General features: G+C 41.2%; 1 protein-coding gene across 4 annotated transcripts; it reads right to left on the bottom strand.

Annotated features, from left to right (window-relative positions):
• Positions 1-618: 618 nt before the first annotated feature.
• uspl1 (ubiquitin specific peptidase like 1) lies at positions 619-24,729 on the bottom strand. Of its 4 annotated transcripts, none has more exons than XM_034684162.1 (10): positions 24,551-24,729; positions 24,079-24,188; positions 22,061-22,211; positions 21,241-21,363; positions 19,096-19,996; positions 17,100-17,210; positions 12,091-12,220; positions 8,256-8,381; positions 3,447-3,607; positions 619-2,774 (listed from the first exon to the last, which is right to left on the bottom strand). In XM_034684162.1, exons 3-10 carry the CDS (start codon positions 22,178-22,180, stop codon positions 1,006-1,008), a joined length of 3,441 nt encoding a protein of 1,146 aa, XP_034540053.1. In that variant the 5' UTR covers positions 22,181-22,211; positions 24,079-24,188; positions 24,551-24,729; the 3' UTR covers positions 619-1,005. The 4 variants fall into 4 exon arrangements, with proteins under 4 accessions (XP_034540053.1, XP_034540056.1, XP_034540052.1 ...); XM_034684165.1 differs by having other exon boundaries at positions 21,484-22,211; positions 24,551-24,728; XM_034684161.1 differs by lacking the exon at positions 24,079-24,188.
• Positions 24,730-25,542: the final 813 nt, after the last annotated feature.

Genomic DNA, 25,542 nt, shown 5'->3' with positions numbered 1-25,542 from the left:
TCTAGACCTGCTCTGTTTGTAAAGCCTCCCTTGAATCACTCCACCGCATACGCTCACTGCGCAGAGATCGTAAGAGCATCTCTGATCCCACTCACCCTGCACACTATGCCTTCCAGCTACTGCCCTCTTGGAGACGCTACAGGACAGTTGTCTCCAAAACAACCCCTTTTAAGAACAGTTTTATTCCCCTTGCAATCAACTTCATTAACTCTGAACTTTAAACACCAAGGCTTAGGCATGGCCCTTGTATTTATTGTTTTTGAAATGTTACATCTACATGTACAATTATGTTTCTATGTCTATTGTTAAATGCAATGTTGGATCCTGCAGCTGTACTGAAAACAACTTCCACCAGCTTGACTGTGTGGTCATTAAAATAATCAATCAATCAATCAATCAATCAATCAATCAATCAACCAATCATCTTGAGATAACGTTTGATGTGATTTGGCGCTATATAAATAAAGATTGATAGATTGATTATGGAAAAGGTGAATACTAAGATAAGTCTTAAAAGGTTAATTTATGACTCAGAACTCTAAAAGAAAACACCAATAAAGGATTTACCCCCATGAGAGGCTGGGCTGAGGTGGACATCATTAGTCAAAACAGCACAGGTTGTTTTACAGGATCTAGAGGATTTATTAATGACAAAAATATGCAGAATTTGAATTCAAGTAAATTGTTGAACAGGGCGAACACAAAGCCTCAAATGTAAACAAAGTAACTCCATAGGAACAAAAGTATGAACATAACTAAGTGCAAGACAAGTTCAGGTGAGCTTCACAAACTCTTCTCATGGTTTAATGCACATCTATACATACTTACATTTTTGATCAACTCTTCAAGATTTAAAGCAACATAAACTCACAGAGACTTCACTACCTTAACCTGCAGATGTGGGACTTAATGTTAAATAGGCAGCCGAAGAGTATAAAAATATAGACTGTCATAAACAAGACCATTTGAGTTACATTTTTCAGACCATGCCGTCTCCTCCACAATTCAAACAAAAAAATCCAGAACACCGAGAGCCTCCGTCTCCTCAACCGTCGGCCTCTGAGCGACGACCTGCGACAAAAAGTCCTCCAGGAAGTCGTCCCTGTGTGGCTCATCCACATAAGTGCTTATCTGTGACACCGCAGTGTCATTACCCAGCTGATTGACTCCATCCTGCCTGTTGGTGAGCATCTCCAGGAAGCCCGTGCTGTCCGGAGACAGGTTGCTGGCCGTCGTCGCCGGCGAGAGCAAATCTGAGAGGAAGTCGTCGCAGATGGAGTTGCTGGGATCGTAAGTGCTGGAGGTGACGGTGTTGGGGGAGCTCAGGTTGGTGCTGTCCGGTGGGAGGCTGGCCCCGCCCGGATAACTCAGCATTTCATTCAGCTTGGCGAGCTTCTTCTTCTTTGCCTTCAGTTTCTTGATGAGCTTGTACCTCAGGGCTTCGGTGGTATCGAGGCCTGCGGGGACCTTCGGGGACTGGCTGCTGGGTTTCTTCGAGGAGGATATTTCATGGAGAACTTTGATTCCAGAAACAGGAAGTGATGTGCCGGACATCACTGTAGTGTTGGTTAGTCGACTGTGGGGTTTCGGCTGGTTTGATTTGACACAGGGGAGTACAGCTGAGGGAGGCAGGATCGGCGTCTTGGCGCTCTTTGCACCGAACGCTCCGTACATTTCTGCAGCTTTTATCGGGAGACCGGCACTCTTATCCATCTTCAGCTGTGGTTTGGGGGCTATAATTCCAGGTAGCTGCTGCTTTCTTGCAGGGTTTGGTGTGGAGTGAGCGGGAGGAGTGGGATTCTTTCCCCGTGTGACCGGGCTGGGGGCGGGATTAGGATTAGGGATGGATGCGTGAACTTGGTGTGCTGGGAGTTTGCTGAGAAGGAAGGACCAGCGGGCGTTCTTATCTGCAGTCTGTGGCTGTGCAGGACTGTCCTTACTCTCGCTCGGCGGTGAGGTGCGAGTGGAGGAAACTGAAGGTGCTTGTGGTGTAGCTTCCACAGGTGGAGAGTCTACCTGAGCTGGAACATTCACAGATTTTTTAGTGACCCTTTTCGGTCGCTGAGAGGACACAGGAGCACGTGGAGCAGTTTTGTTTGAGGCCGCTGTTTTAGCATTTGATTTGCTCGCAGCTCGCACTCCTGATGCTCTCGTCCGTCTTCCCCTCCTAGCTGGCACGAATGTGGGATCACTGGATAAGTGATCTTCAGATTCAGAGGAGCTGGAGGCGGCGGGGAGCTCAGCGATGGGCGTTTGGGACATTTCATTACACATCACAGTGGAGGAGCTGTCCGGAGTAGAGTCAACAATTTCAACACCCAAGTCCTGGTTTTGTTGGTGATCATTTAAAGGCTGCAGTTCAGAATCAGGCTTCACTTCCACAAGCGTGAGTGTTACGATGTCGTTATGACTGAGCCCCTCAAAGGTGTCCAAGAGTGTCGTCGAACCTATCGACGCATCAAAACCAGGTATCGTGTCTTCAGACGCCGAGAGCGCGCACACGATATCCGTGTCATCGTGAGACGTTATAATTGACTGATCTGGAGAGCGAGCCAGAAGTTGATCCGCTTTAAGGTCTTTCCCCCGCAGACCGGAGTTCATTTCATTGTGAGATCGGGGAGATTCAGTCAACGTGCTGGAGGGAGAGCAGGCCCGAGGCTCCTTATCATCCTCAGCCTCCCAGAAGACTACGTGCATCTCCGCACCGGGGAACGGGAGCTTCTGATGAGTCTCGCAGTCTGGATGTTTGAGATCGTCAAACTCCACCCAGGATCCTGCAAGAGAGTCAAAAACAATCAAGTCACCACAAGGAAGCAGAAGGATGTGTTATTAGAGTCTGATGACTACAGACACATTTCTTGGTTTTTTTTTTTTTTTCTTCAAATGATCACTTTTTTTTCCACGGGAGTTACAGTACAGCTATAGATTTACCTGAAATCCATTCTATGGGGGGTTAATGAACTCAATCCATCCTTTCCAACATTTATCAAAAACATCACTTTTGAGCCTCAGAGTAAACGTTAGTTTTTCCATTACAAAAATGTCATGCATCACATTAAACCAATCTAACCTCAGTTAATTCTTTATTCTTAACACTGAAACAAGGTCTTAATGTGTGGACTCTTCATTAGTCTAACAATGCATGAGTTGTCCAGCAGAATGTGCTATTGGCAAACCACTATGTGGAGCAGTAAAAATATCACTCTTCATGTGACTCAGCTTCAGAGTTTGTGGTTTCACACTGAGTACAAAAGTAGCTCTCTGATTAATGCAGAAGCAAAAACAAACCCTGACTTTCATTTCTGAGAGGAAATATTCCAGCCAGTAACTTTCTGCAGGACTAAACACAGCCGAGTGAGTGAGTGAGTTCAACTCAGTCTGTTTGTTTTGTTCAATAAGAAAACAATGATTCAACACAGTCAGAGACACAATAACACAACACTTACCGTGGGGATTACGGATCCAGGTGACAAAGTGCTTGAGTTGCTTCTTGTACTGTATGACGGTGGTGACGGAGTAACGTTTCCCCTTGAAGGTGAAGGTGTAGACTCCGACGTCATTCTCAGGAAGCCCCTCGACAAAGTGCAGTGCAAACACGGGGGACACACTGAAACACACAGAGAAGCTCTATTAGATGAAAGCAGACGGTGAAGGGATTATCTGTCTGAAACTATCGACTGCACTGTCAGTGAGTCAGCCATTTTTTAAATCTATTAGTTGTTTGGTCTACGAAACAGCAAAACCAGAGGAGACGTAGCAGTCATCATTTCCTGCAGCTTCTCCAGACAACCTTTTTTTTTTGCTGAACGCAGCTGAAGAAATCCAGATTATTGCACTGTAAGGATGGAGAGAGAGGGCTTTCCTCACACTGAGGAGGCTTCAAACAACACGTCATTCTTTAAGTAGTAAAATAAAATGCTGATTTGGTTCTAATTAATTAATTCATCAATGTTTTACCTCTCTATATATCATAAAACAGCATTTCTAAACAGAAGTCTGTAGAGGGTGACCCTGAAACCTCCTCACTCTAATGAAACATGTACAGACGTATGATTAAAATCAGTGCTCTATGAATATGTTTTAGAGATATGTATGTTAAATAGAAACGCTTTTTAAGAGGAGCTAAGTAGTAATGAATTAGTAATCTCACTCAGCATGTTAATTAGTTACTGTCACTTTAAGGCGGAGATAGAGAGAGTGCTTGTAAAGTATCTAAAGGCAGGTCAATTAAGTTGATTAGTTAACGTGTGCTGTAAAATGTAAATTAGGTTGCTCTCCACCGGTCTTTGGACCAATCAAAGCGCTGATACATTACATGTCACCTTCACATACTGATTGCAGAGGCTGCTATGTAAAGCTCTCATCAGTATTTACTATGGATGTCAATTTTAAGTATTCTAAACTTAAACTCCACGTAAAAAAACAATGCCAAATGCGTTTTTTTCCCCTCTATCAAATTTTCCTTAGAGACCCAATGTATATAACTGACAGTATTGAATAACTACGTGCTCTCTTCTTTGCTGTGGTGTGCTGGGGTGGAGGTATCAAGACGGGTGAGGCCAGCAAGCTCAACAAGCTGGTAAAGAAGGCCCGCTCTGTGGTTGGCCTAGAACTGGACAGTCTGGAGTCAGTGGCTGAGAGGAGGTTGATGGACAAACTGCGAGCCATCCTGGACAACCCCTCTCACCCTCTCCATGATGAGCTGTGGCTGATGGGGAGCTCGTTCAGTCAGCGCATCATTCCACCACGGTGCAAGACTGAACGCTTCAGGCGCTCCTTTGTGCCCACTGCCATCAGACTGTTGAACAGTAATGGAGGCCACAGACTGCACCATGCTGACCACTGACACCCCCCCCCCCACATTTTTTAATACTGACTGTAATTACTGCTATTTAATTTAAATTCCATTTGTAACATTGTATATATCTAAATTGTATTCTAGCTTTATTTATCTATTTTATTTTACTTATTTTTATTTTATTTTATTTTTTTATTTATTTTATGTTATTTTGTTTTATTTTTTGTTTTATTTTTTATTTTTATTTTGTACTTATTTTTTTATCTTATTTTGTACTTATTGAAACTTCTTTCTTGATTGTACTTATGTCTGGGTTGCTGTAACAACTGAATTTCCCCCCCGGGGGATCAATAAAGTAATATCTTATCTTATCATATTGAGGTGTACAAAATGTTAAACACGCTGAATATCAACATGTTGAGCAGGCTCTTTAAGATAATCTCTGTGGACATACAGTCAAATAAAGTGAAGGCTCAGACTACAACATGTGGATTTACTGCAACAAGAGAACTGAATAGAAACATATTTCAGACTCACAGTGTCCAGTTTTCTGTCTACTAGGGATGTACATTTTAAGTATTTTCCTTGATCGATTTTTGGAAATGTTAACGATCAATTATCGCTTAATTGATAAAAAAATAAATATTATTTTTACGTCAAAAACAATGCCAAATACGTTGTTTTCCCCCTAAATAATATTTTCTACAGCAACAAAATGCATATCACTGACAGGATTGAATACGGGTACATGTTTGGCACGCAGAATATCAACGATCAGGCTCATAAAAATATTCTACGCGGACATAGTTTTATAAAGTGAAGGCTGAGACTACTAACAGAACATTACTTCAGACTCACAGTGTCCAGTTTTCTGTCTACTCGTTCTTATTGAGAAAAATAAACGTGTATTTGATCAGGTGTCAGCCGGGAGCGCAACCGGGTCATAATCAGTCCAGCTGCAGAAAAGCTCAGACGGCTCTGATGTTGCTGGTCTGCAAACATAGTGTACCTGAATTTCCCACCTGTCTGTTGCCTTCGTATCCAAAGGTGGGTAATGTCCTGTTTATAGTTGTGAACCTTCGTGTCCGTGTTGTTGTTGGCAGCAGTTTTGTATTGATCCTCTTTTTAAAAAGCGCACATGGAGACCTGACGCGCAGCCGCAGCCGCCAGCAGAGCATCTCCGCTGTGCGCAACATCTTTAACAGCTGATTCACATCGAAACATGCTTTAAACTTAAAACACCTCCCTGATAGATGAGTGTAATATGAGACCACATGATGTTTGTTCCACGTGACGGAAAATTGATAACAAAAATGCGTGTTTCGAGTAATTTCTTAACAATCAATTAATCGATAATCGATTAATTGTGGTCATCCCTACTGTCTACTCATTCCTATTGAGAAAAACAAGCATGTGTATGTGGTAAGGATGTTAATGATAAATCGAGTATCGATTAATTGATTGTTAAGAACTTACCTGAACACGTTTTTTTTGTTTTTGTTTTTCAATCCCGTGGAACAAACATCATGTGGTCTCATGTTTCGTTCAGCTATCAGGGAGGTGTTTTAAAGTTTAAAGCATGTTTTGATGTGAATCAGCTAAAGGTGTTGTGCTCTGCTGGGGGATGCAGCTGAGCACAAGGTCTCCACAAGCGCCTTTTTCCTCCGCCGCCGGACTGATTATGACCCGGTTGCGCTCCCGGCTGACACCTGACCGCATACACATGCTTATTTTTCTCAAGAAGAACGAGGAGGTAGAAAACTGGACACTGAGTCTGACATATGTTTCTGTTCAGTTCTCTTGTTGCAGTAAATCCACATGTTGACGTCTGAAGGCTGATTTATACTTCTGCGTCGCCCCTACGCAGCAGGGGCTGACGCGGACATGAGCCCCACATACTTGTGCGTCGATGTGTCCGTGTCGCGCAGCAATTCTCCTCCGATACACCTGAGGGCAGTGCGGTCTCTCTGATAGCCGGTCGCCTGCTTCCGGTCCCGCTACGATCTCTGTTTACTTTTCCACATCGATTCAGAGCGTGTTATGTTAATCTACAGCTGATATATGTTGCTGTTTATCATACACACATGATTACATGAAGAATAGAGAGGAGGAGATGAAATACACGGCCGATGTGCGGCCGATGTCCGGGATCCCGGAAGTGCTGTGAATGCGGGAAAGACAAAGCCGTCGAGCGGACCAATCACAGAGCTTGCGGTCCGCGTCGGCTCTACGCGTAGTTACATTTTGGAGGAGGTGCACGTCAGCTACGTGCGTAGGCCTCTGCGTAGGTACCGGAGCTACGCAGACCTACGGCGTAGGCTACGCCGTCGATTCGACGCAGAAGTATAAATCAGCTTTGAGACTTCACTTTATATGACTGTGTGTCCACAGAGATTATTTTTATGAACCTGCTAAAGAAAATTAGATTTAGGGGAAAAACTTAATTGGCATGTTTTGACATGGAAAAATGTACGCTTTTTTTTAAAATGATGAATCGATAATTGATCGTTAACATTTCCAAAGATCGATCACAGAGATGACTTAAAATGGACATCCCTAGTATTAGGTCCAGTGTCAGTCTTGAGCGCAATCAGGCAGCAGAGGAAAAAGGCGCTCGAGGAAACCTGGTGCAAAGCTGCAGCCCCCAGCTGAGCGCAACATCCTTAGCAGCTGATTCACATTGAAACATGCTTTAAACAGAAAACACCTCCCTGATAGCTGAATGAAATATGAGACCACATGATGTTTGTCCCACGTGATAGAAAATCAAACACAAAAAAATGTGTTGGAGTAAGTTCTTAACAATCAATGAATCAATACTTGACCAATCGTTAACATCCTTTGTATTAACTAATCCCATTCACACACACAATAGCACCGCCACCGGGGGCAGCTTGGGGTTAAGTGTCTTGCCTGAGGGCGCTCAAGCATGTGAACTGGGGTCAACCCCCCCCACCTCCTGATTCAGATGACTAACTCTACCACTGAGCCACAACTGTGGAGGAACTGGTAAGTTCTTCAGCACATCCTGTATGAGAATTGTGCAAGCTCCCTGTTTTTATTTTAAGTGTTCTCTGCTGAACTGGCCACTGAATGACATCTCTAAGATCTGCTGTGTCACGGACAATCTGCAGATTATAGAGGAGGCACTTCTATAAAATCATGAATCATTAAACAGCCAGTGTTGTTTGTTTAAGGGACTTCCTATGTTGACTTAGTAATTAATTTATCCTTTGAGCATTTCATCAGACCTAAGAGGAGGAGTGATTACTTTGAGCAACTACTGACTATAACTCATTTGCAGCTTGCAGGTCAATATACTGAAACTGCATGATGACATCAACGCATCTTCATCAGGAAGCAAATGTTAAGTTCCAAACAAGCTAGTCATCGCAAAACTTTGGTGTTCATAATTTGAATTTAAGGCAGACACATGAACAGTTTATATGATTCTCACCTCTCCAGAATCATCCCCCTCCTCTGGTTCTTCTTGCAGCACACGTTACACGGAGCTGAGTGGACGGCGTGGAGAGGGCGCCAATCAGGTAAGATGTTTGTGAAGGTGGGAAGAGTTTTCAACGCCCTGAATAAACAAAAACAGCAGAAAGACATTCGGGATTTAAAAGAGGAGTATTTGCAAAACATGAGCATCTTCTATCATCCACATAAGTCTCAAAACAGAGAGATGCAGCAGAAAATAATAACTTAATGTGATTATTTGTCAGATTCTGGACCCTGTTTATTAATACCACATGCCTATGAATCATTGCTGAGGATACAACGTAACCCTGACCCTAAAGAAAGAGTATAATCAGTCACTTTAAAGTACCAGACTTGTTCACTCTAGAAACCTCATCACATCTGATCTTTTCCTTCAAATGAATACGGAACAAGGTGTGTAGAATCTTCTCAGCAGTAAATTTAAAGTGTCTCTTCTTCATTTTACTGGACGTACACCTTTTTTATGGCTCTGCTGTGAGGTTTCTTTTTTTATTCGTTAGCCAGACAGTTGGCATTAAAGCAGCATCTGGCGTGTCGATGAAGCGATGACACAATCCACCTGTTGTCTGGTAGCTGGCGCATCATGTCTGGTGTAAGACGCCAGGAGACGACGAATACATATAACAACGAGACAGTTCAGTTTCTAATATCCAACATATCTGGTTTAAATAAGTGTAGATGGAAACTAGATTATGGTTGATATGAAGCACTGATCAGACAGTTAGTCATATTATTCAAAATTTTATAGACTTCAGACAAAGCCCTTTTGGGGTTATCACCTTGGAATGATTTTGCAAAAATAAGAAAAAGGAGGCATGTCATGTGTGTGCAAAAGAGTAATGATTTCTTTCTTTACAATACTATGTTCTCATTACAATACTGACTGTTACTTGTAATAACTGGGATGTTAAAAAATACAAACATTTTGTTAAAGGTGACATATCACGCTTTTTTCATCAATATATACTGGTCTAAGAGGTCCCCAAAACATGTCTTTAAAGTTTATGCTCTGAAATCAGATTTTGGCATGCCTGAAAAACCCTCTTCTTCAGTCCTCCTCAGAACACTCTGTTTTCCCTCTGACCACGCCCCCTCAGGAAGTGGATGTGCCTCGGCTCTCCAGCACGTTGATCTAATGTTTACATGTTGGCTGAATATACACGGCTGCTCAGAGATCGCGTTACTTCAACCCTCTGAATCTGATCCAGAATCTGATCCTGACGGAGAGGCGCCTGTAACAGGACCTTTCTGAACGATTGGTCACAGATTTAGTGTTTCTTATTGTTTTATTTATCAGTATGTAGATGTGTGTCTTGGTACACAGCTACAAACATGTAGCTATCTGGCTATGCTAACTAGCGCTAGCACTTATCCATGATAAATAAAAATCATCCACTAGATCTTCAAATCTGCAGACGTGGGGAGTAAAACCGACCTCTGCCAGAAAGGCAGCAGGACCTATTATGAAGGTTTGGTCACAGATTTAGTGTTTCTTGTTGTTTTATTTGTCAGTATGTCGACGTGTGTCTTGGTACACAGCTACAGCTATAGCTATGAACATGTAGCTATGCTAATTAGCGCTAGCACTTATCCATGACAAATAAAAATCATCCACTAGATCTTCAAATCTGCAGACGTGGGGAGTAAAACCGACCTCTGCCAGAAAGGCAGCAGGACCTTTTCTGAAGGATTGGTCACAGATTCTGTGTTTCTTGTTGTTTTATTTGTCAGTATGTCGACGTGTGTCTTGGTACACAGCTACAGCTACGACATGTAGCTATGGTAACTAGCGCTAGCACTTATCCATGATAAATAAAAATCATCCACTAGATCTTCAAATCTGCAGACGTGGGGAGTAAAACCGACCTTTGTGTTTAAGACAGCCTACAACTAGCATGCCTCCCTCCTAAGCTCCTTGTTACCACACATTTGTGCAGGTAATGAAAAACGGGGGAGGGATTCAGTATTATTTTATACAGTCTATGGGCTGAACAAGCTCCGAGCTCTGACTCCGTGACAGACCGGATATTGTTATTACGTAACAAAAACACTGAAGTCTGAAACGGCTCATTTCAGCACACATTTACAGAAAGGTGGAGAAATCAGAACAGGGGCAGAATGGATTTTTTTCATTCTCGGGGGGTTTGTACACATGCCATTAAAAAGTCAATTTTGCATGATATGTCACCTTTAATTATTATTAGCTTAGAGATTTTGAACAATTTGCAGAATATTGTATTCACATTTCTTGCATTTGTTTTTTTTGTATCACCTTTGATAATCTCTTATAACTCATTTTTATTTATCTAACTTCTTATTCAGTTTTTAAAAACGTCTTATTTTTTGTACTGAATCAGGCACTTTGTGTAAGAACCTAAGGTTCGGACCTGAACAGGAGGGTGTTTTTTCCATTTGTGTACTTGTATATTTCTACACTGATCTTGACTCAGCCCTATGTTAAGAGCAAAACCGCAAAAAGAGATGGTAAAAAATAAAGAAACTTTAGAGTTGTGACTTTTAAGTTAATGAAAAGGTCTCTAGTGCTGAATGTAATCGGAAATTAAATCAAATTTGATTTTAGATCCACAAAATTGTTTTAAATAAATACAAATAAAAAAATAGCTGGTAAATTGAAAATAGTAGTACAGTTTTGACATTAAGTTGAAAAAAAGTCTTTAGTACTGAATTTAATAGTAAAATAAATACAATGTAATTTTGGATCCAAGAAGGAATTATTAAACACAAATTTACAATAAAACTGGGATATTAACAAAACCTGATAAACTGTTTAACTATCCACTGATTATTATGATTTTTGTAATAACACACAATAGAAGAGAGCCAGCAGCAATAAGTGGTTCAGTTGGCATGTGGTCGAATGTTTTAAACAGATCGAAGAAGCCGTTTTCACAAACAAACTCCAAATAATATCAGAACAAACAGGTCCTAATTCACATTTAGCTTCACCACACTACAACTTAAGCTTTCTGAAGTTGTAGCAGAGTAATGGAAGCAGCAATTAGCCTGTGGTAGCTTCATTGATATCATATTACCAAACAGTAACATACACTGTTTCATCAAAGAGAATATTTGTACTCCCAGCAACAAAAGCTATTAATTTTAAGCCATTAGTAGGAGTCAATAACCTGGAGTTCAGTTTGGTGATAATAGAACAGTTTTGATCCCAACATGTTTTCAGCGTTCATTTATGATTAATGTCTCCTTTTCTTCCAAACAGTGGAGGAGTGAGCCTCGTCCAGCAGCTGTAGTAAACATTGTATCAGAACTTCCTTACTTTTTTTAAACCGCTCATGAGAGTTCAGTTAAATGTTTGGTAAATGTGGCTAAAAATGGTTTATCTTTAAAATGTTATTAAGCATGCTTGAAACAACTTTTAACCACTGTTATTTAATTATACTCATTATGCTCAACCACATACTCATAGACAGGTATCCAGACACACCATATTCCTAGCTTGTACTTTTGAATTCTGCTGATGTAATAACTATTTATATTAATTACTAATTTTGTATATTTTTGTGTTATTTTATGTTTAGTTTCTACTATTGTCCTCATTTGTGTCAATTTAGTATTTTTTAATACATTTTTGATATTAGAACACTATTTGAATGGAGGCTTCAAATAAGCTCTCTGAGTTTTCTGCCTCTTCCTGCACAGTATATTATTTATCTTTGCTCTTTTGTGTGTGTATTTTTTTTAATTGTGCAAATAAATAAACATATAAAAAACAAACATAAAACATAATCCATCATGCAGCTATCATAGCCTACCTTTCTGTCATGGCAGCTTTGCACTCACTGCACTTGAACTCCCACTGGAAGGTAGTCTGGAAGAGAGGCTCCGCCCACGAGTCCATCGCAAGCAGAACTGGCATGGCGAATACCGGCGTTTCCCTGCGACCTGAAAGACACAAAGACGCAATGGTTAGAAAATCCTCCCAGGTATGTTGCAGTTAGACTCTACATTTCAAGATGATCCTAAATAATTAAGCCTTAAAAGGTGACATATCACGCTTTTTTCATCAATATATATTATTCTAAGAGGTCCCCAAAACATGTCTTTAAAGTTTTTGATCAAAAAAACACTTTGAAATCAGATTTTGGCATGTCTGAAAAGCCCTCTTCTTCACTCCTCCTCAGAACACTCTGTTTTCCCTCTGACCACGCCCCCACAGGAAGTGGATGTGCCTCGGCTGTCCGGCACGTTGATCTAATGCTTACATGTTGGCTGAATATACACGGCTGCTCAGAGATCACGTTACTTCAACCCTCTGAATCTGATTCAGAATCTGATCCTGACGGAGAGGCGCCTGTAGCAGGACCTTTCTGAAGGATTGGTCACAGATTTAGTGTTTCTTGTTTTATCAGTATGTCGACGTGTGTCTTGGTACACAGCTACGAACATGTAGCTATGTGGCTATGCTAACTAGCGCTAGCACTTATCCATGATAAATAAAAATCATCCACTAGATCTTCAAATCTGCAGACGTGGGGAGTAAAACCGACCTCTGCCAGAAAGGCAGCGGGACCTTTTCTGAAGGATTGGTCACAGATTTAGTGTTTCTTGTTGTTTTATTTGTCAGTATGTAGACGTGTGTCTTGGTACACAGCTACAGCTACGACATGTAGCTATGTAGCTATGCTAACTAGCGCTAGCACTTATCCATGACAAATAAAAATCATCCACTAGATCTTCAAATCTGCAGACGTGGGGAGTAAAACCGACTTTTGTGTTTATTAAGACAGCCTACAACTAGCATGCCTCCCTCCTAAGCTCCTTGTTAGCACACATTTGTGCAGGTAATGAAAAACGGAGGAGGGATTCAGTATTATTTTGTACAGTCTATGGGCTGAACAAGCTCCGAGCTCTGACTCCGTGACAGACCGGATATTGTTGTGACGTAACAAAAACACGGAAGTCTGAAACGGCTCATTTCACACACATTTACAGAAAGGTGGAGAAATCAAAACAGGGGCAGAATGGATTTTTTTCATTCTCGGGGGGTTTGTAGACATGCCAGGGACACATATTTCAGGTAGAGAACCATTAAAAAGTCCATTTTGCATGATATGTCACCTTTAAAATAGTATTCTTCTATTAAATCTGCGTTTCTCCTCTCCAAACATGTCTTCCTCTTTTTTTAAAGTATGCAAAATGTGAAAAAAGCAGAGTTCATTTTCTACTTTATTCAAATGTAAAGATTATTTGAAAGGCATGTCCGGACTTATCACTGTCTGCCATAATCAGATGATTATGCTTGCACTGAAATATTAAGCATGAGGCTTGCATTCAGTAACACAGCACATGTCACTCCAAATATCCGAAGCCCTACACAGCAAAGTTAAAAACTGTACACTGAGCTCTCCTCAGTGTTTAATCAACCTGCTTATATTTCACAGAAACAAACCTCCTCTTTTACTTTGTTTGTCACAGTAATCTGTTCGGTTAAAAACACACAGAAGTGGCGTTTGGCTATATGAAATCAAATATTCATGAACAGAAGGCTTGAGGGGCCCTGTGAGCGTTGTGCTGTTGCGTTTGAAAAGCACTCGCTCAGACAACCCCTCCTTGCTTCACAGTAGCTTGGCACAATTTGCAAATTGTTTCTGATCTCACACTGTATGCTATCAGTGCTGGTGGCTTCAGGATACGGCTTAAAGAAAGAATGTATTTGTGTGTTTGTATCAACTTGTTCTGCAGCTGTGTGAAGAAGTCGGTACAAGGTCAGATATTTGACCTGAAATGAACCTTTTACTCCTTCTTAAAGTTTGTTTGATTAAAACAACACAAGTGGGAAAAACTAAAGGTGACTGTGGAGTTATGGAGCTGCTACTTTGTAAGATCTCCACGTCAGGTTAAGAGAAAGAGGGCGTGAAAGGCATGGGAAAGAACATCCTTTTTCTTCTTCACCATTCTTGTTGCAAACATCGAAAACAAGGTTAAAAGAGGACAACTGCACCCAAACATAAACCTCACGGCCAAATTCCACCGTCTCTGATCTGTCACTGCACCAGATCTGATAGATTTCTATTCTAGTCAATGTGTTAGCTTCCACTGGATCAACTCCGTTGCGTTCCAGCTGCGTCTCTAATCCAGCAGGTCGCAGTCCTCCGGATCAGATATGCAAAGAGGTCTGTGAAAGTTCTCAGTCATCCAGGTCATGGCAATTCAAAGCTTGATCTGTAAGGCAACTGGACTGGTAGAAACTCTTGAAGACGTTTCACCTCTCCTCCAAAAGGCTTCTTCAGTTCTCCTCAGAACTAAGGAGTACAGCGATACAGTTCTGAGGAGAACTGAAGTCTTTTGGAGGAGAGGTGAAACGTCTTTAAGTATTTCTTCCAGTCCAGTTGCCTTACGGATCAAGCTTTGGATGGAAGAGGGGTCAGATAGTTGTTGATTTGGTAAAGCGGATTTGAGACAGACCGGACACGGCTCTGGTGGAAGTTCGATGTCAGGCATGACATGTATACATCTAAGGGACATTTATCAATTCAGACCATAGACTATAAAAAATATGGACGTAGTATCCGTGACGTCACCCATCTGTTTCTGAAGAGCTGTTTTGAGACCAATCGGCTGCGGCAGCCATATTGCTTCTGTCGAGCCAGTGTGACGTAAAGAGGCGGGCTTTGAGCCTCCTAGCCAACAGCTGCAGTGTTCCCACAGGCAGCTGTGCCTCTCATTGGAAGACTGGTAATCTCGATATCTTCGAAATTGCCGAATTAGAAAAAAATTCACCCCCCTCAGTGAGAGGACATCGAGAAATTAGCTATTCAGACTACACTCATCTTTTGTACCAGGCTGTAAACATGTTTATTAATGCTGCAAAGATCGTCTTTTCCCCATTCATGTATATGTGACTTCCGGTACTTCCGGAGCCAGCCTCAAGCGGATCCTTGATGAACTGCAGCTTTTAACACTTCCACATTGACTCATATTTTTAGACCAGAGGTTGCCGCTTGATTCAGACATGACTGTTGGGTGATAGTATTATGCCATGATGCTAATAGGGATGGGCAATGATTTTAAAATATTTGTCCCCTTTGCAAAAATTGAATATTTCCTCATTTTAAAAGCAACATTTTTCATCATTTTCACCGGTGCCTTGTTGTAATACAGTATTCCCACCAGACGTTGGCTATAGAGCGTCTTAAAGCTGTTTGCTATCCGCATTAAGTAACAGAAGAAGAATGCTAACTGCATTAAATAGCAAAAGAAGAAGAAAACATTAGCGACAGTGTCTGCGATTTTCTCCGTTTCTGAATCTCACACTACTACACACGTATTTCCAGAGACTGAGCATGGCTGTAAAATGTAAACACACATGCCACGCTGCGTCACAGAAACACCGACGTAAAGATCGAGACAGACAGTCAGTAGGGCTGTCAAAATTGCTCCAAAATGACGTTCGAATATTCGCTCTAAAAAAAACCCATAGGTTCGACCCATTCGAATATCTATATTTGCGCATTATGTCAATAACAGGTGGACAAACTAATACAAGGAGACATAACTACTTGTATATGTATTTTTTTTTTTTAAAGCTATATTTTTTGTGCCTTTTTGCCTTTATTTGACAGGACAGTGAAGAGAGACAGGAAATGTGGGGAGCAGAGAGCGGGGGAAGACATGCAGGAAACGGTCGACCAGCCGAGAACCGAACCGGCAACCCCCGCGACGAGGACTGCAGCCTCTATATGTGGGGCGCTTAGACCGCTAGGCCACCAGCACCCCTGTATATGTATTTTTATTTAAGATATAACATGCCTAAAACATACCTACACATTACAAAACAAGTAAATGACCTAATGGTCTATACCGTAACACTTTTAAGACTGTAGCCCTCTCACTCGCTCACCCCCCTCCCCTCTCTGTGCGTAATGCGCTGAGTGAGTGCTGAACAAGACTTGTGCGAGCAATTAAAGGTCCCGACTCTTGTCCCTAATATAGGCAGGCTTCATTCAGTGATTGAAGCAAATATTATTAACATTAATTAAAGTTAAAAAAGAAAAAGTAGTCCACTTACATTCTTGGCGCTTGTATAAAAAAAAAGAGGAAAAGCTGCATTTTATCCCAGTGTCACTGATTGTCGGGCTCTTTTAGTCCACTGTCAATGCAGGGTCTTAGGCCTGACAGGTTATTTGCCAAATACACGAGACAGTCAGTGTGAAGAGGCCCGATCTCTTTTTATTCACTGTATTCCCAGCGGAGGAAAAGACGCGTTCAGAGCGCACTGAGGATCCGGGGACGGAAAGATTTCTCTCTGCCGTCTGCTTCACGCTGTGCATGTGCGACTCCTGTGACCTGTTCCTGACCCGTCATGCAGTGCGCCCACTCGCAAAGCAGCCGCCGATGTGTTTTTTTTCCACAGTCGAATATTAATTTTCACAATCGAATCTCCGTTTCTTTTAAATATTCAAATATATATTCGAATTTAGAATATTCGTTGACAGCCCTAACTGTCAGTGCCCGCTACTAGCAGCACCTCGTCCTGCTGATGGTTATTTTATTATTTGAATAATCGTTGAATAGATGCCAATGATTATCAAATAGTATTTTGGCTCCCTAGATGCTAACATCACGTTTTACCTGCATCTAAACATGCAACCTTGTTGATCTGTTGCAGAATCATGTGAAAACCTAAATCTGAAGTATTCACGTCTAAAAGTACTACTAGGTCCTGTGACAAGCTACAGTTGTTTAAAGTGAATCCAGTTGTCCCACACTCATTTCATACAGGCTCACAGGTGAAGGTCAGGTCCTCTGTGTTTGAGCTTACCCAGTTTGCAGTGCAGCTTAGGCTGCAGGAGTTTGAAGATAGTCATCCTGAGACTCTGAAGGTCCTCGTCGGCCTTTTGTAGCACGTGATGTGGAAGCTTCACAACGCCATCTAGACAGAATCAAACACAGATGAATGAACTGCATGTAAAAGCACTAGATTAAATTACTAAGAAAAAACACTGGAGGATTTATGTAAATAGATTAACCCCTGAAAACTAAATTAAATTGTTTTAGGCAAATTTTTCTTCAAATATTCATTGATAGCAGGAATATATTAACAGTGCTAAGTTTTAATCTCATGCATTTTAAGAATTGTGCTTCCTCAAGCAGCTCTTGAGGTATCTACTAATATATTTTGCTTTGAGTTTCTGCACCCAGCCTCTGATTTATCAAAAGAAAATGCACCATAAATAATCAACCTGGGATGAATTAACATCTTCAGTTTAAATTATTATTTTTCATTCATGATAAGGTTACATTTTGATTACATCCAAACAACATATCTTGCATTTAAAGCTGCAGTTGGTAGGATTGGGTAAAAAAAAAGTACTTATTTTGTCCTGTTTGGCAGAAAAGTCATAACACTCATCAACAGCCATCAATAAATGAGGTATTTTGAGATGATGGTGAGATCTCTGTATTTTCCTCTGCCTCTGTATCCAGCATTCTATAAATTCCAATTGCTCCTGATAGCTCTGACCAATCAGAGCCACTCTCCTGATTGGTCCTCCTACATCGTCCTGATTGGGCGTGTACTGCGGTCTGTTTGTGGGCGTGGCTTACAGGAGTAGAGAGAGGGGGGAGATGGGTGTAGTGAGAGGGAAATCTGGTGTGGAGGGATAGTGTTGACATTTGAAATCTCTCCCTGAACTGATGTTTCTTCCAGAACTACCAACAGCAGCTTTAAATGATAAAACCCTTAGTGTATCAGAAAGACTTGAATGAAGTTCATGTCACTCAGGGGTTATGTTTTATCTTGTTGTGATTGTTTCCATTAATGTAGCTAAATTACACATGAACATTAAACAGAGTGATGCAAATAGTTTGAAAAATAATCTACATCTTCTTGCTTCCTGAGTCCCAGCTGTGGACGTTAGCTACTACAACTACTACCATCCGTCTCATCACTATCATCTCCCTCTATCCCTCTCTCCAACTCAGTCTCAGCAGATGTGTGTCTAACATGAGTCTGGTCCTGCTGGAGGTTTCTGCCTGTTAAAGGAAGTTCGTCCTTGCTGCTGTAACTTGCTAAATGCTGCAAAGTGCTCTGCTCATGGTGGATTAAGAGGAGATCAGACTGAGTCCTGTCTGTAAGATGGGACTGGATCTTATCCTGTCTTGATGTTGGGTCTTTGTTAGTAATTTAACATAGAGTACGGTCCAGACCGGCTCTGTTTGTAAAGAGTCTTCAGAGAACGTTTGTTGTGATTTGGCGCTATACAATTAAAGATTGATTGATTACAGTGGAGAGCACACTAACCGTAATATACACTTTATTCATTCTATTAGTATAAAAATCATCTCATTCTTTCTTTTCTTTTGTAGTGCTGCTTGGTTAATCACTGCCAGTGAGGCTTTGCACAGCCTCTGTGTTTTTAAATGGATAAACACAGCTGCCGTGTTCTGCAGGTTTGCAGGTTTTGGAAAACCATGTAAATGTGTTACTCAGACAACAGCTGCAAGAGAATCTGAGTGCTGGATAATTTTCAATCAAATCAAATCAAATCAGTCAGATTGGATCCAATCAGTCAAATCAGGCTGACAAATAAGGACCCTAGGCGAACCCAAACTGTTCACTAAAGGTTACTCTGCTTTAAGAGGCATTTCAAGATTCGTCTATTTTTCTAACATTTCTTGAGCAAAAGTAAAGTATTTGGGATTAAATCCCTGCTAACTTTAGATCCAGTTCTACAAATTTGGCCAGACTTAATCAGAAAAGATAGAACTGACTACGCTCTCACAGGTCCATGGTGTCAATGATCAGTTTGACTCACCTCTGTCGGCCTGATGATGGACTTTGACGGCAGCACAAATCTCTTTGTATCTTTGCAGCAGCCTCCAGACAGAAGATCCCTGGAGCTCATCCTGAGCTTTAAACTTTCTCAAACTCTTACAGTTCACCAAAGCGACGAGCAGCGAGTCCAGCCAGCACAGGTTGTTGCTGTTCCTCCAGAAAAGCTGACTGGGAACAGACACAAGCTCATCTGAGTCCATCTTCCTGGTGTCTGTCTCTGACTTCTCGCCCTCTGTGTCCTCACGCATGCTGGTGTCTGCATTTGATGAGTTCTGCCCCGTCCTTGCTGTCTGCTCATTGTGCTGAGGTGAAGGAGTATTGATTACAGTTGTATGAACGTCCTCGTCTAAGAAGGCAGACTGATTGGAGGAGCATCTGTTCAGGGTCTTAGGAGAATTCTCCACCTGCATGAAGTCATCTTCCTCCTCCACCTCGTGCTTATTTCCTTTAGTGATCATCAGCGTGTCTGATGAGCTCTGCAGGCGTCCAGCTGAGGATGAACATGTAGAAACAAAACCGTTCACAGAAGACTCCTTCTCTGGTTCCTCGCAAAAAGACTCCAGACTTGTCTCTTGTAGTGGTTCACATCCCGTTTCTGCAGAATCCCTGTGATATCCATTGGACTTTACATCGTCTGCCTCTGGTGCTGCATGTTGACCGTTACTCACAAAGCTTACATCAGCACACTCTGCTTCGCTGATAAGTGAGTCTGTAAGACTTTGTGTCTGCTGACTGGATCGCAGACGTTTGTGCAAAGGTTTAACCGAGTCTTCTTCTTCCAGTGTAGAGACATTTTTTCTTTTGCTCCCAACAGAGGGCTCCACAGGTACCAAGCTGGCCAAAACATCCTCCAAGGACCGGCTGACCAGAGGGAAAAGGCACTGTGTGGGAACGGAAACAAAAAGGTCAACTTTGCAGTTTTCTAAAATACAACATGAAGAGAAAAGGCTGTGCTTTTTTAGATATATAAACAAAATGTGTCGGGATGCATTGAAATGTAAATTCTTGGCCGAAACCAAAAATGAGGAACCAAGGCCGAAAACCAAAACACTGAAAGAAATTATTATGCCAATTATTAGTGGGGACAGGGTTCCCACTCTTTTCCAGAGATCATTTTCCAGGACATTTCCAGGACATGTTCAGTGATGTTCTGGTACGTGTCTGGTTTGATTCTGGTTCGGTTCTTGTTCAAGTCTGTTTCGGTTCTGGTACGGTTCTTGTTCGGTTCTGGTTCTGTTCCGGTTCGGTTCTGGTTTGGTTCTGGTTCGGTTTTGGTTCGGTTCTGGTTTGTTCTGGTTCGGTTCTGGTTAAGTTCTGGTAGGGTTCTGGCTCTGTTCTGGATGAGTTTGATTCTGGTTCTGTTTGCATGAGTTTAGTTCTGGTTCTAAACCTAACCCTAATCCTAACCCTAACCCTAATCACAACCCTAATCCTAACCTTAACCCTAATCACAACCCCAACCCTAATCACAACCCCAACCCTAACCCTAATCACAACCCTAACCCTAATCACAACCCTAACCCTAATCCCAACCCGTGGGAACCCTGTTTCTGTTCTTTCTGCAGCCAGCCTCAAGCGGATTCTCGACGTATTGCTGTTTATAACACTTCCGCATGGTCTTCATCGTTTTCATGGTCTCCGTCTCCAAGCGGGTTCTTCACATCCATCACGGCCTGGATCCTTTCTCGTGCGCGCTGCTTTATTCCCACATCCAAGTAATGATCTTTATAACGTGGATCAAGTACAGTAGTGATGAAGTGCAGAGGATCTGAATAGATCACAGTGAAACGTGTGCCGACAGACTCTAAGAGTGTACTTTTCATTGTTTTCACTCCGTGGTCTGCCTCAACCTCTTTGCTTAGAAGGCGCTTTAGTGCTGCAGTTAAAGGAAGAACGGATGCAGACATGTTGGCCTTTATCCAGACAAGCGCGTACTGGCCATGGTTTTTGCTTGCGTCATCACAACATTCTGTTTCGGCCGTGTTGTTTTGGTGATAAAAGTTTTTCGGCCAAAAACCTAAAATGCCCTTTTGGGCCATTTACGGTCGAAAAACTTTCGGTGGCTGAATTTTTGGTGCATCCCTAATAATGTGTGTTTGAGATAGGCAGCAGTACCAGGACTCACCTGTGGGTTTGTGCAGAGGGTGATTGACTCCTGCAGGTTGATGCGGTAAGAGCGCAGAGCATAGGTCAAGCCTTTCGAGGTGCACCAGGGGCAGTGCTCAAGTGACGCAGCTCTTTCCTGAACCTTTGGGAAAAAAAACATTCAGATTAAAAAAGGTTAAATAGACCAAAGACCTTCAATGTTTGCATTTTATATCAAAGACATGAAAGTTTTGCAAAACATACAGGACAGTGAAATACTCACATATATTTGAGACACTCAAGAATGTGGAATTTTAGGCTGTGTAGCTGATTTCTTTAACAACATTGCCATTTCCCAGCAACACTGAGATAACAGTGTAACTATCAGTTCAATAAATACTTTTAAAATATGTCTTAGGTGTTAACAAATGCATAAAAGGGAGGACATGTTTGCTACATATGTCCTGCTAAAGTGTAGTCTACAAGTAGGAGGAAGTGCTGCAGAAAATGACAGTCAGAATGTGAGGTTGCTTTTAGGCCTCACAGTTTTGCTCCTAAATCACAGAGTTGACAGTTTAAGAAGCTGGATGGCACATGTGAAGAGTCAAGAACATAAAAGCAGGTAAATGTAAGCAGGAAGTGAAACATGTTAAAGGAAAACATCAACCTTTGATTCCACACATCTTAATAAACATCAAGTCTAACCAGAACTTTCGCCTTTTACTATTTAAGATTTCCGTGACTTGTTTTTGTTTTGTTTGTTTCATTCAGATTGGTGCTGCACATTCACAGATCTTTTTTAATTTTGGTTCAGCTTTGCGCAAGTGACACTGCGAGAGGAAAACAAGAGCTCTACTGACTTTTCCCAAATACCCCGCCAGTGGTGAGGCCAAAGCCTCCAAACCAGTATCTTCACCACTCATTGGCAAACCACGGCTGCTCTTCGGATCCATCGCTGTCCATTTAAAAAATATTACCATGTCACTGCAACCTGGCTCACCTCCGAAGAAGCTGAGGAGATAAATACAGCACAGCATGTTGCTATATGTTATGTTACTATAAATACATGAGTTTGTAATGCAATATGATTTATACACATCACATACCAAGAGAGAACAGGAATGTTTAACTTTCTAACTTTATTTTTGCATTGCTCAATCAGCTAGATATTTAATGCACGGTCAGCACACGTGTATTGACTAAGTGCTTCTCTTTTGAATCTTTCTTATTTTTATGTGATTATAAAAAGCCAATAGTGATGTAAAACAATATGTCACAAACCCAAATCAACCTTTTTGGTCCAAATTTTTAAGATTTTCAAGACACCAAAAAACCTCTACAGGTCTCTTGGTCATCTACAGGTCACCGTTGTGAGCGCAGGGCCTCTGCCATCCTGAAGGTCTCCCCCCACCCCTCACACAGACTGTTTGCCCCCCTACCATCAGACTGGAGGCTTCACAGCACACAGACAAAAACAACAAGGTTCTGCAACAGCTATCCCCCCCCATGCTGTGAGACTCCTGAACACGCTGCTCCCCTTCTCATTCACAACCCCCCCCACACACACACAGTCCCTGTCCCACCACACACTGTGATTGATCCTGGACATTTTTGGCTCGGCTACATGTCACTTTATACTGGACATTGACCACCACTGTGCCTTATGTGTGTTCATAGTTATTTATTACTGACTATTTATTTTAATTCAATATCTTAGCTGTGATATTTATTCAATATATTTATATTGCAACATTTGCACCCTGCACTACTTCACTTACTGTTGTACTTATTTATCTATTCACTCCATAATCCATATTTAGTTTTAGTTTAACTCAGTCATCTCTTTTCTAGTCTGTCCTCATGTTGATGTTGTTTCGTCTTACTTTTATATTCTGTCTTTGCTGTCAGTGTATTGTTTGTCTGTTGTTTTATCTGCATTTACACTGCTTTGCACCTGCCATGTGAGAAACGAAATTTTGTTCAGCTGTATACAAGTTATCCAGATGAATGACAACAAAGTTTGACTTTACTTGACATGTTAACAGGTGAACACGTGGGATCATTAGGCAAGCAGCAGTTTACAAACATTGACTATCAAGCACATGTGGGCTTAAAAAAAATCTGTTTCCTATCTGATAGAGAGAAATAAGTAAGGGATAATGTATGGTTAGCAAGTTAAAGTCTTGTCTCCCCCTGTTGGGATTCTTTTTCCCATAACAACCTGCTAACCATACATTATCCTTTACTGATTCCACGTCAGTTAGCGGTCCATGGTGATGGATTCTTATCTGAACTCTTTTCAGTGGATTGTTTTGACATGAATGCATGTGATCAGTTAGACTCTGGTGTTGCTTGTGGTTGTGAATGTTAATAACCGCTGTCAAGGGTTTTTGACCAATCAGAATCAAGCTTCTTACACAACTGACAGATCAGTAAGAAAGCCAGGTAATAATATAAATTAACTTCTCCTAAGAGGTATGATTTAAATACATTACATACCACTTTTTTACTTTATTTTTGCATTGCATGACTCAATCAGCTAGATATTTGATGCACTGTGTCAACAGAAGTGTATTTACCAAGTGCTTCTATTTTGAATCTCTTATTTTTATGTTATGATAAAAAGCCAATAGTATTGTAAAACAATATGTAACGAAAATACAACCTATATCAACCTTTGTTCCCTCCATTTTTGTTCCAAATATTTAAGATTTACAAGAAACTAAAAAGACCTCTACATCCCTCAGACACATGTTTACAGGTGAACACGTGGGGCCACTAGGCAAGTAGCAGTTTACAAACAGTGACTATCAAGCACATGTGGGCTTTAAAAAAACTGTTTCCTATCTGATAGAGAGAAAAACAAAGAATAATCTACCAGAATCAAATTCACATCAGGACATTCACCACAGGACTTTTAGAGCAGGGCGCTCTGCCTTCTGTGCTTGAATCCAGGGGTCAATGCATTTCACCACATATAAGGTAACACTGAAAAAAGTGCGCGTTAGATTACAAACACTTTGAAGTTACATAATTCATTTAGAGAAAACGAATTAGAACAAACAATGAAGCTCATTCAATGTAAAGAGTCATCTCCAAATTCAACTGGATACTTTTTTTAAAATCTTAAACTCCAAAAGCACGAGAAATATTTCTTATTTCACATTAGCTGAACATTTCATTTATAAATGTATTTATTTTTAAGCTAACTGAAGTTACATTAAGATCCTTTTACCGCCCTGAATGCACAGACTGCACCTGGTGGTTAGCATGCTAACAGCTTAGCCTCTATTCATTCCACTCTCAGCTGAGTCTCGTTTAAAGTTTTCTTTGATTAAAAGTATACATACCGAAATCATATTAGAATCACATCTGATAGTGCGATGTTGAGAGTTTAAATCCATGCAGGTAGAGCTGCATTCATTAAATCATGTGTGCTGGGAGAGAACATGTGCATCCCTCGGCAAGTTCGTGTCAGGAACGTTCGTTATCCGCTCGCCGGTTGTGGTGCACCAGATTTGTCTTCCCCATCTTCTAAAGAACAAAGGTTCCGCTGTTCTCCAAATGGCAGCTTGAGTGAACTGCAGCCGCTTGTTCTCTTGTCATTGTTCATGTTGGTATGTTGAGTACGTTTCCTGAGGGGCTGTAGCTCTCTACCCGGTACATCTGAATCGGTATGAGTGAGAACACCAGAGTTGAGGGAGTAGTTAGATTTAACTATTGTTCTGATTATCATTTTAAATATCCTATTCTTTAATCAATCTGCATTGATAAATACTATCAGGGTTCCCACTCTTTTCCAGAGATCATTTTCCAGGACATTTCCAGTGATGATCAAGCTGGTATGACAGTCTAAATTGAGTTGCTAATTTAGTTACTAAATAGTCTAATATGTTCCTCTCAGTGGAAGTCTACATTGAAAGACGTGCAGTCTATGGCTATCCATGAAATCATCTCTTACATGCTTAAAAATTATGGCAAATTGATTATAGAATAATGCAACCACAGATGTACAGCACTTCACTTTATTAGTGCAACCAAGTAACAATGATGGGCAACTCCCATCTCAGCTTATCTTTTCTGAAAAAATATAAAATTAGCTAAGAAAAAAAACAAAAGAGCCAGCAAAGGACTCTGGAAGCTGCCTTAGTGAAATAAATAAATAATAATAATAATCTGAGGATCAGGGCATAAATTGACCCAAATAGAACTGAATGACAAAAATGGCCACAAATGTCGAATGGGGATGTGATTTTTTAACTTTGTCAGGTCGCACTCAGTCATATTGGAATAATTTTCCAGGACAATCCGTTATTTTCCAGGACATTTGACCTTTTCTCCC

The sequence above is a fragment of the Notolabrus celidotus genome, chromosome 5 (assembly GCF_009762535.1).
Source record: "Notolabrus celidotus isolate fNotCel1 chromosome 5, fNotCel1.pri, whole genome shotgun sequence".
In the NCBI taxonomy this organism is placed as follows: Eukaryota; Metazoa; Chordata; class Actinopteri; order Labriformes; family Labridae; genus Notolabrus; species Notolabrus celidotus.
Note: the sequence above shows the minus strand (reverse complement) of the source record. Positions and strands in the feature narration are given on the sequence as shown.

Bases quoted from the DNA above. Each gene is read 5' to 3' on its own strand.
- uspl1 (XM_034684162.1), bottom strand. From the start codon at position 22,180: ATGGTAATATTTTTTAAATGGACAGCGATGGATCCGAAGAGCAGCCGT. The intron at 8,382-12,090 runs GTAGGCTATGAT...TTGTTTATTCAG, and splicing joins AAAGCTGCCATGACAGAAAG to GGCGTTGAAAACTCTTCCCA. The intron at 2,775-3,446 runs GTAAGTGTTGTG...ACTCTCTTGCAG, and splicing joins CTGGATCCGTAATCCCCACG to GATCCTGGGTGGAGTTTGAC.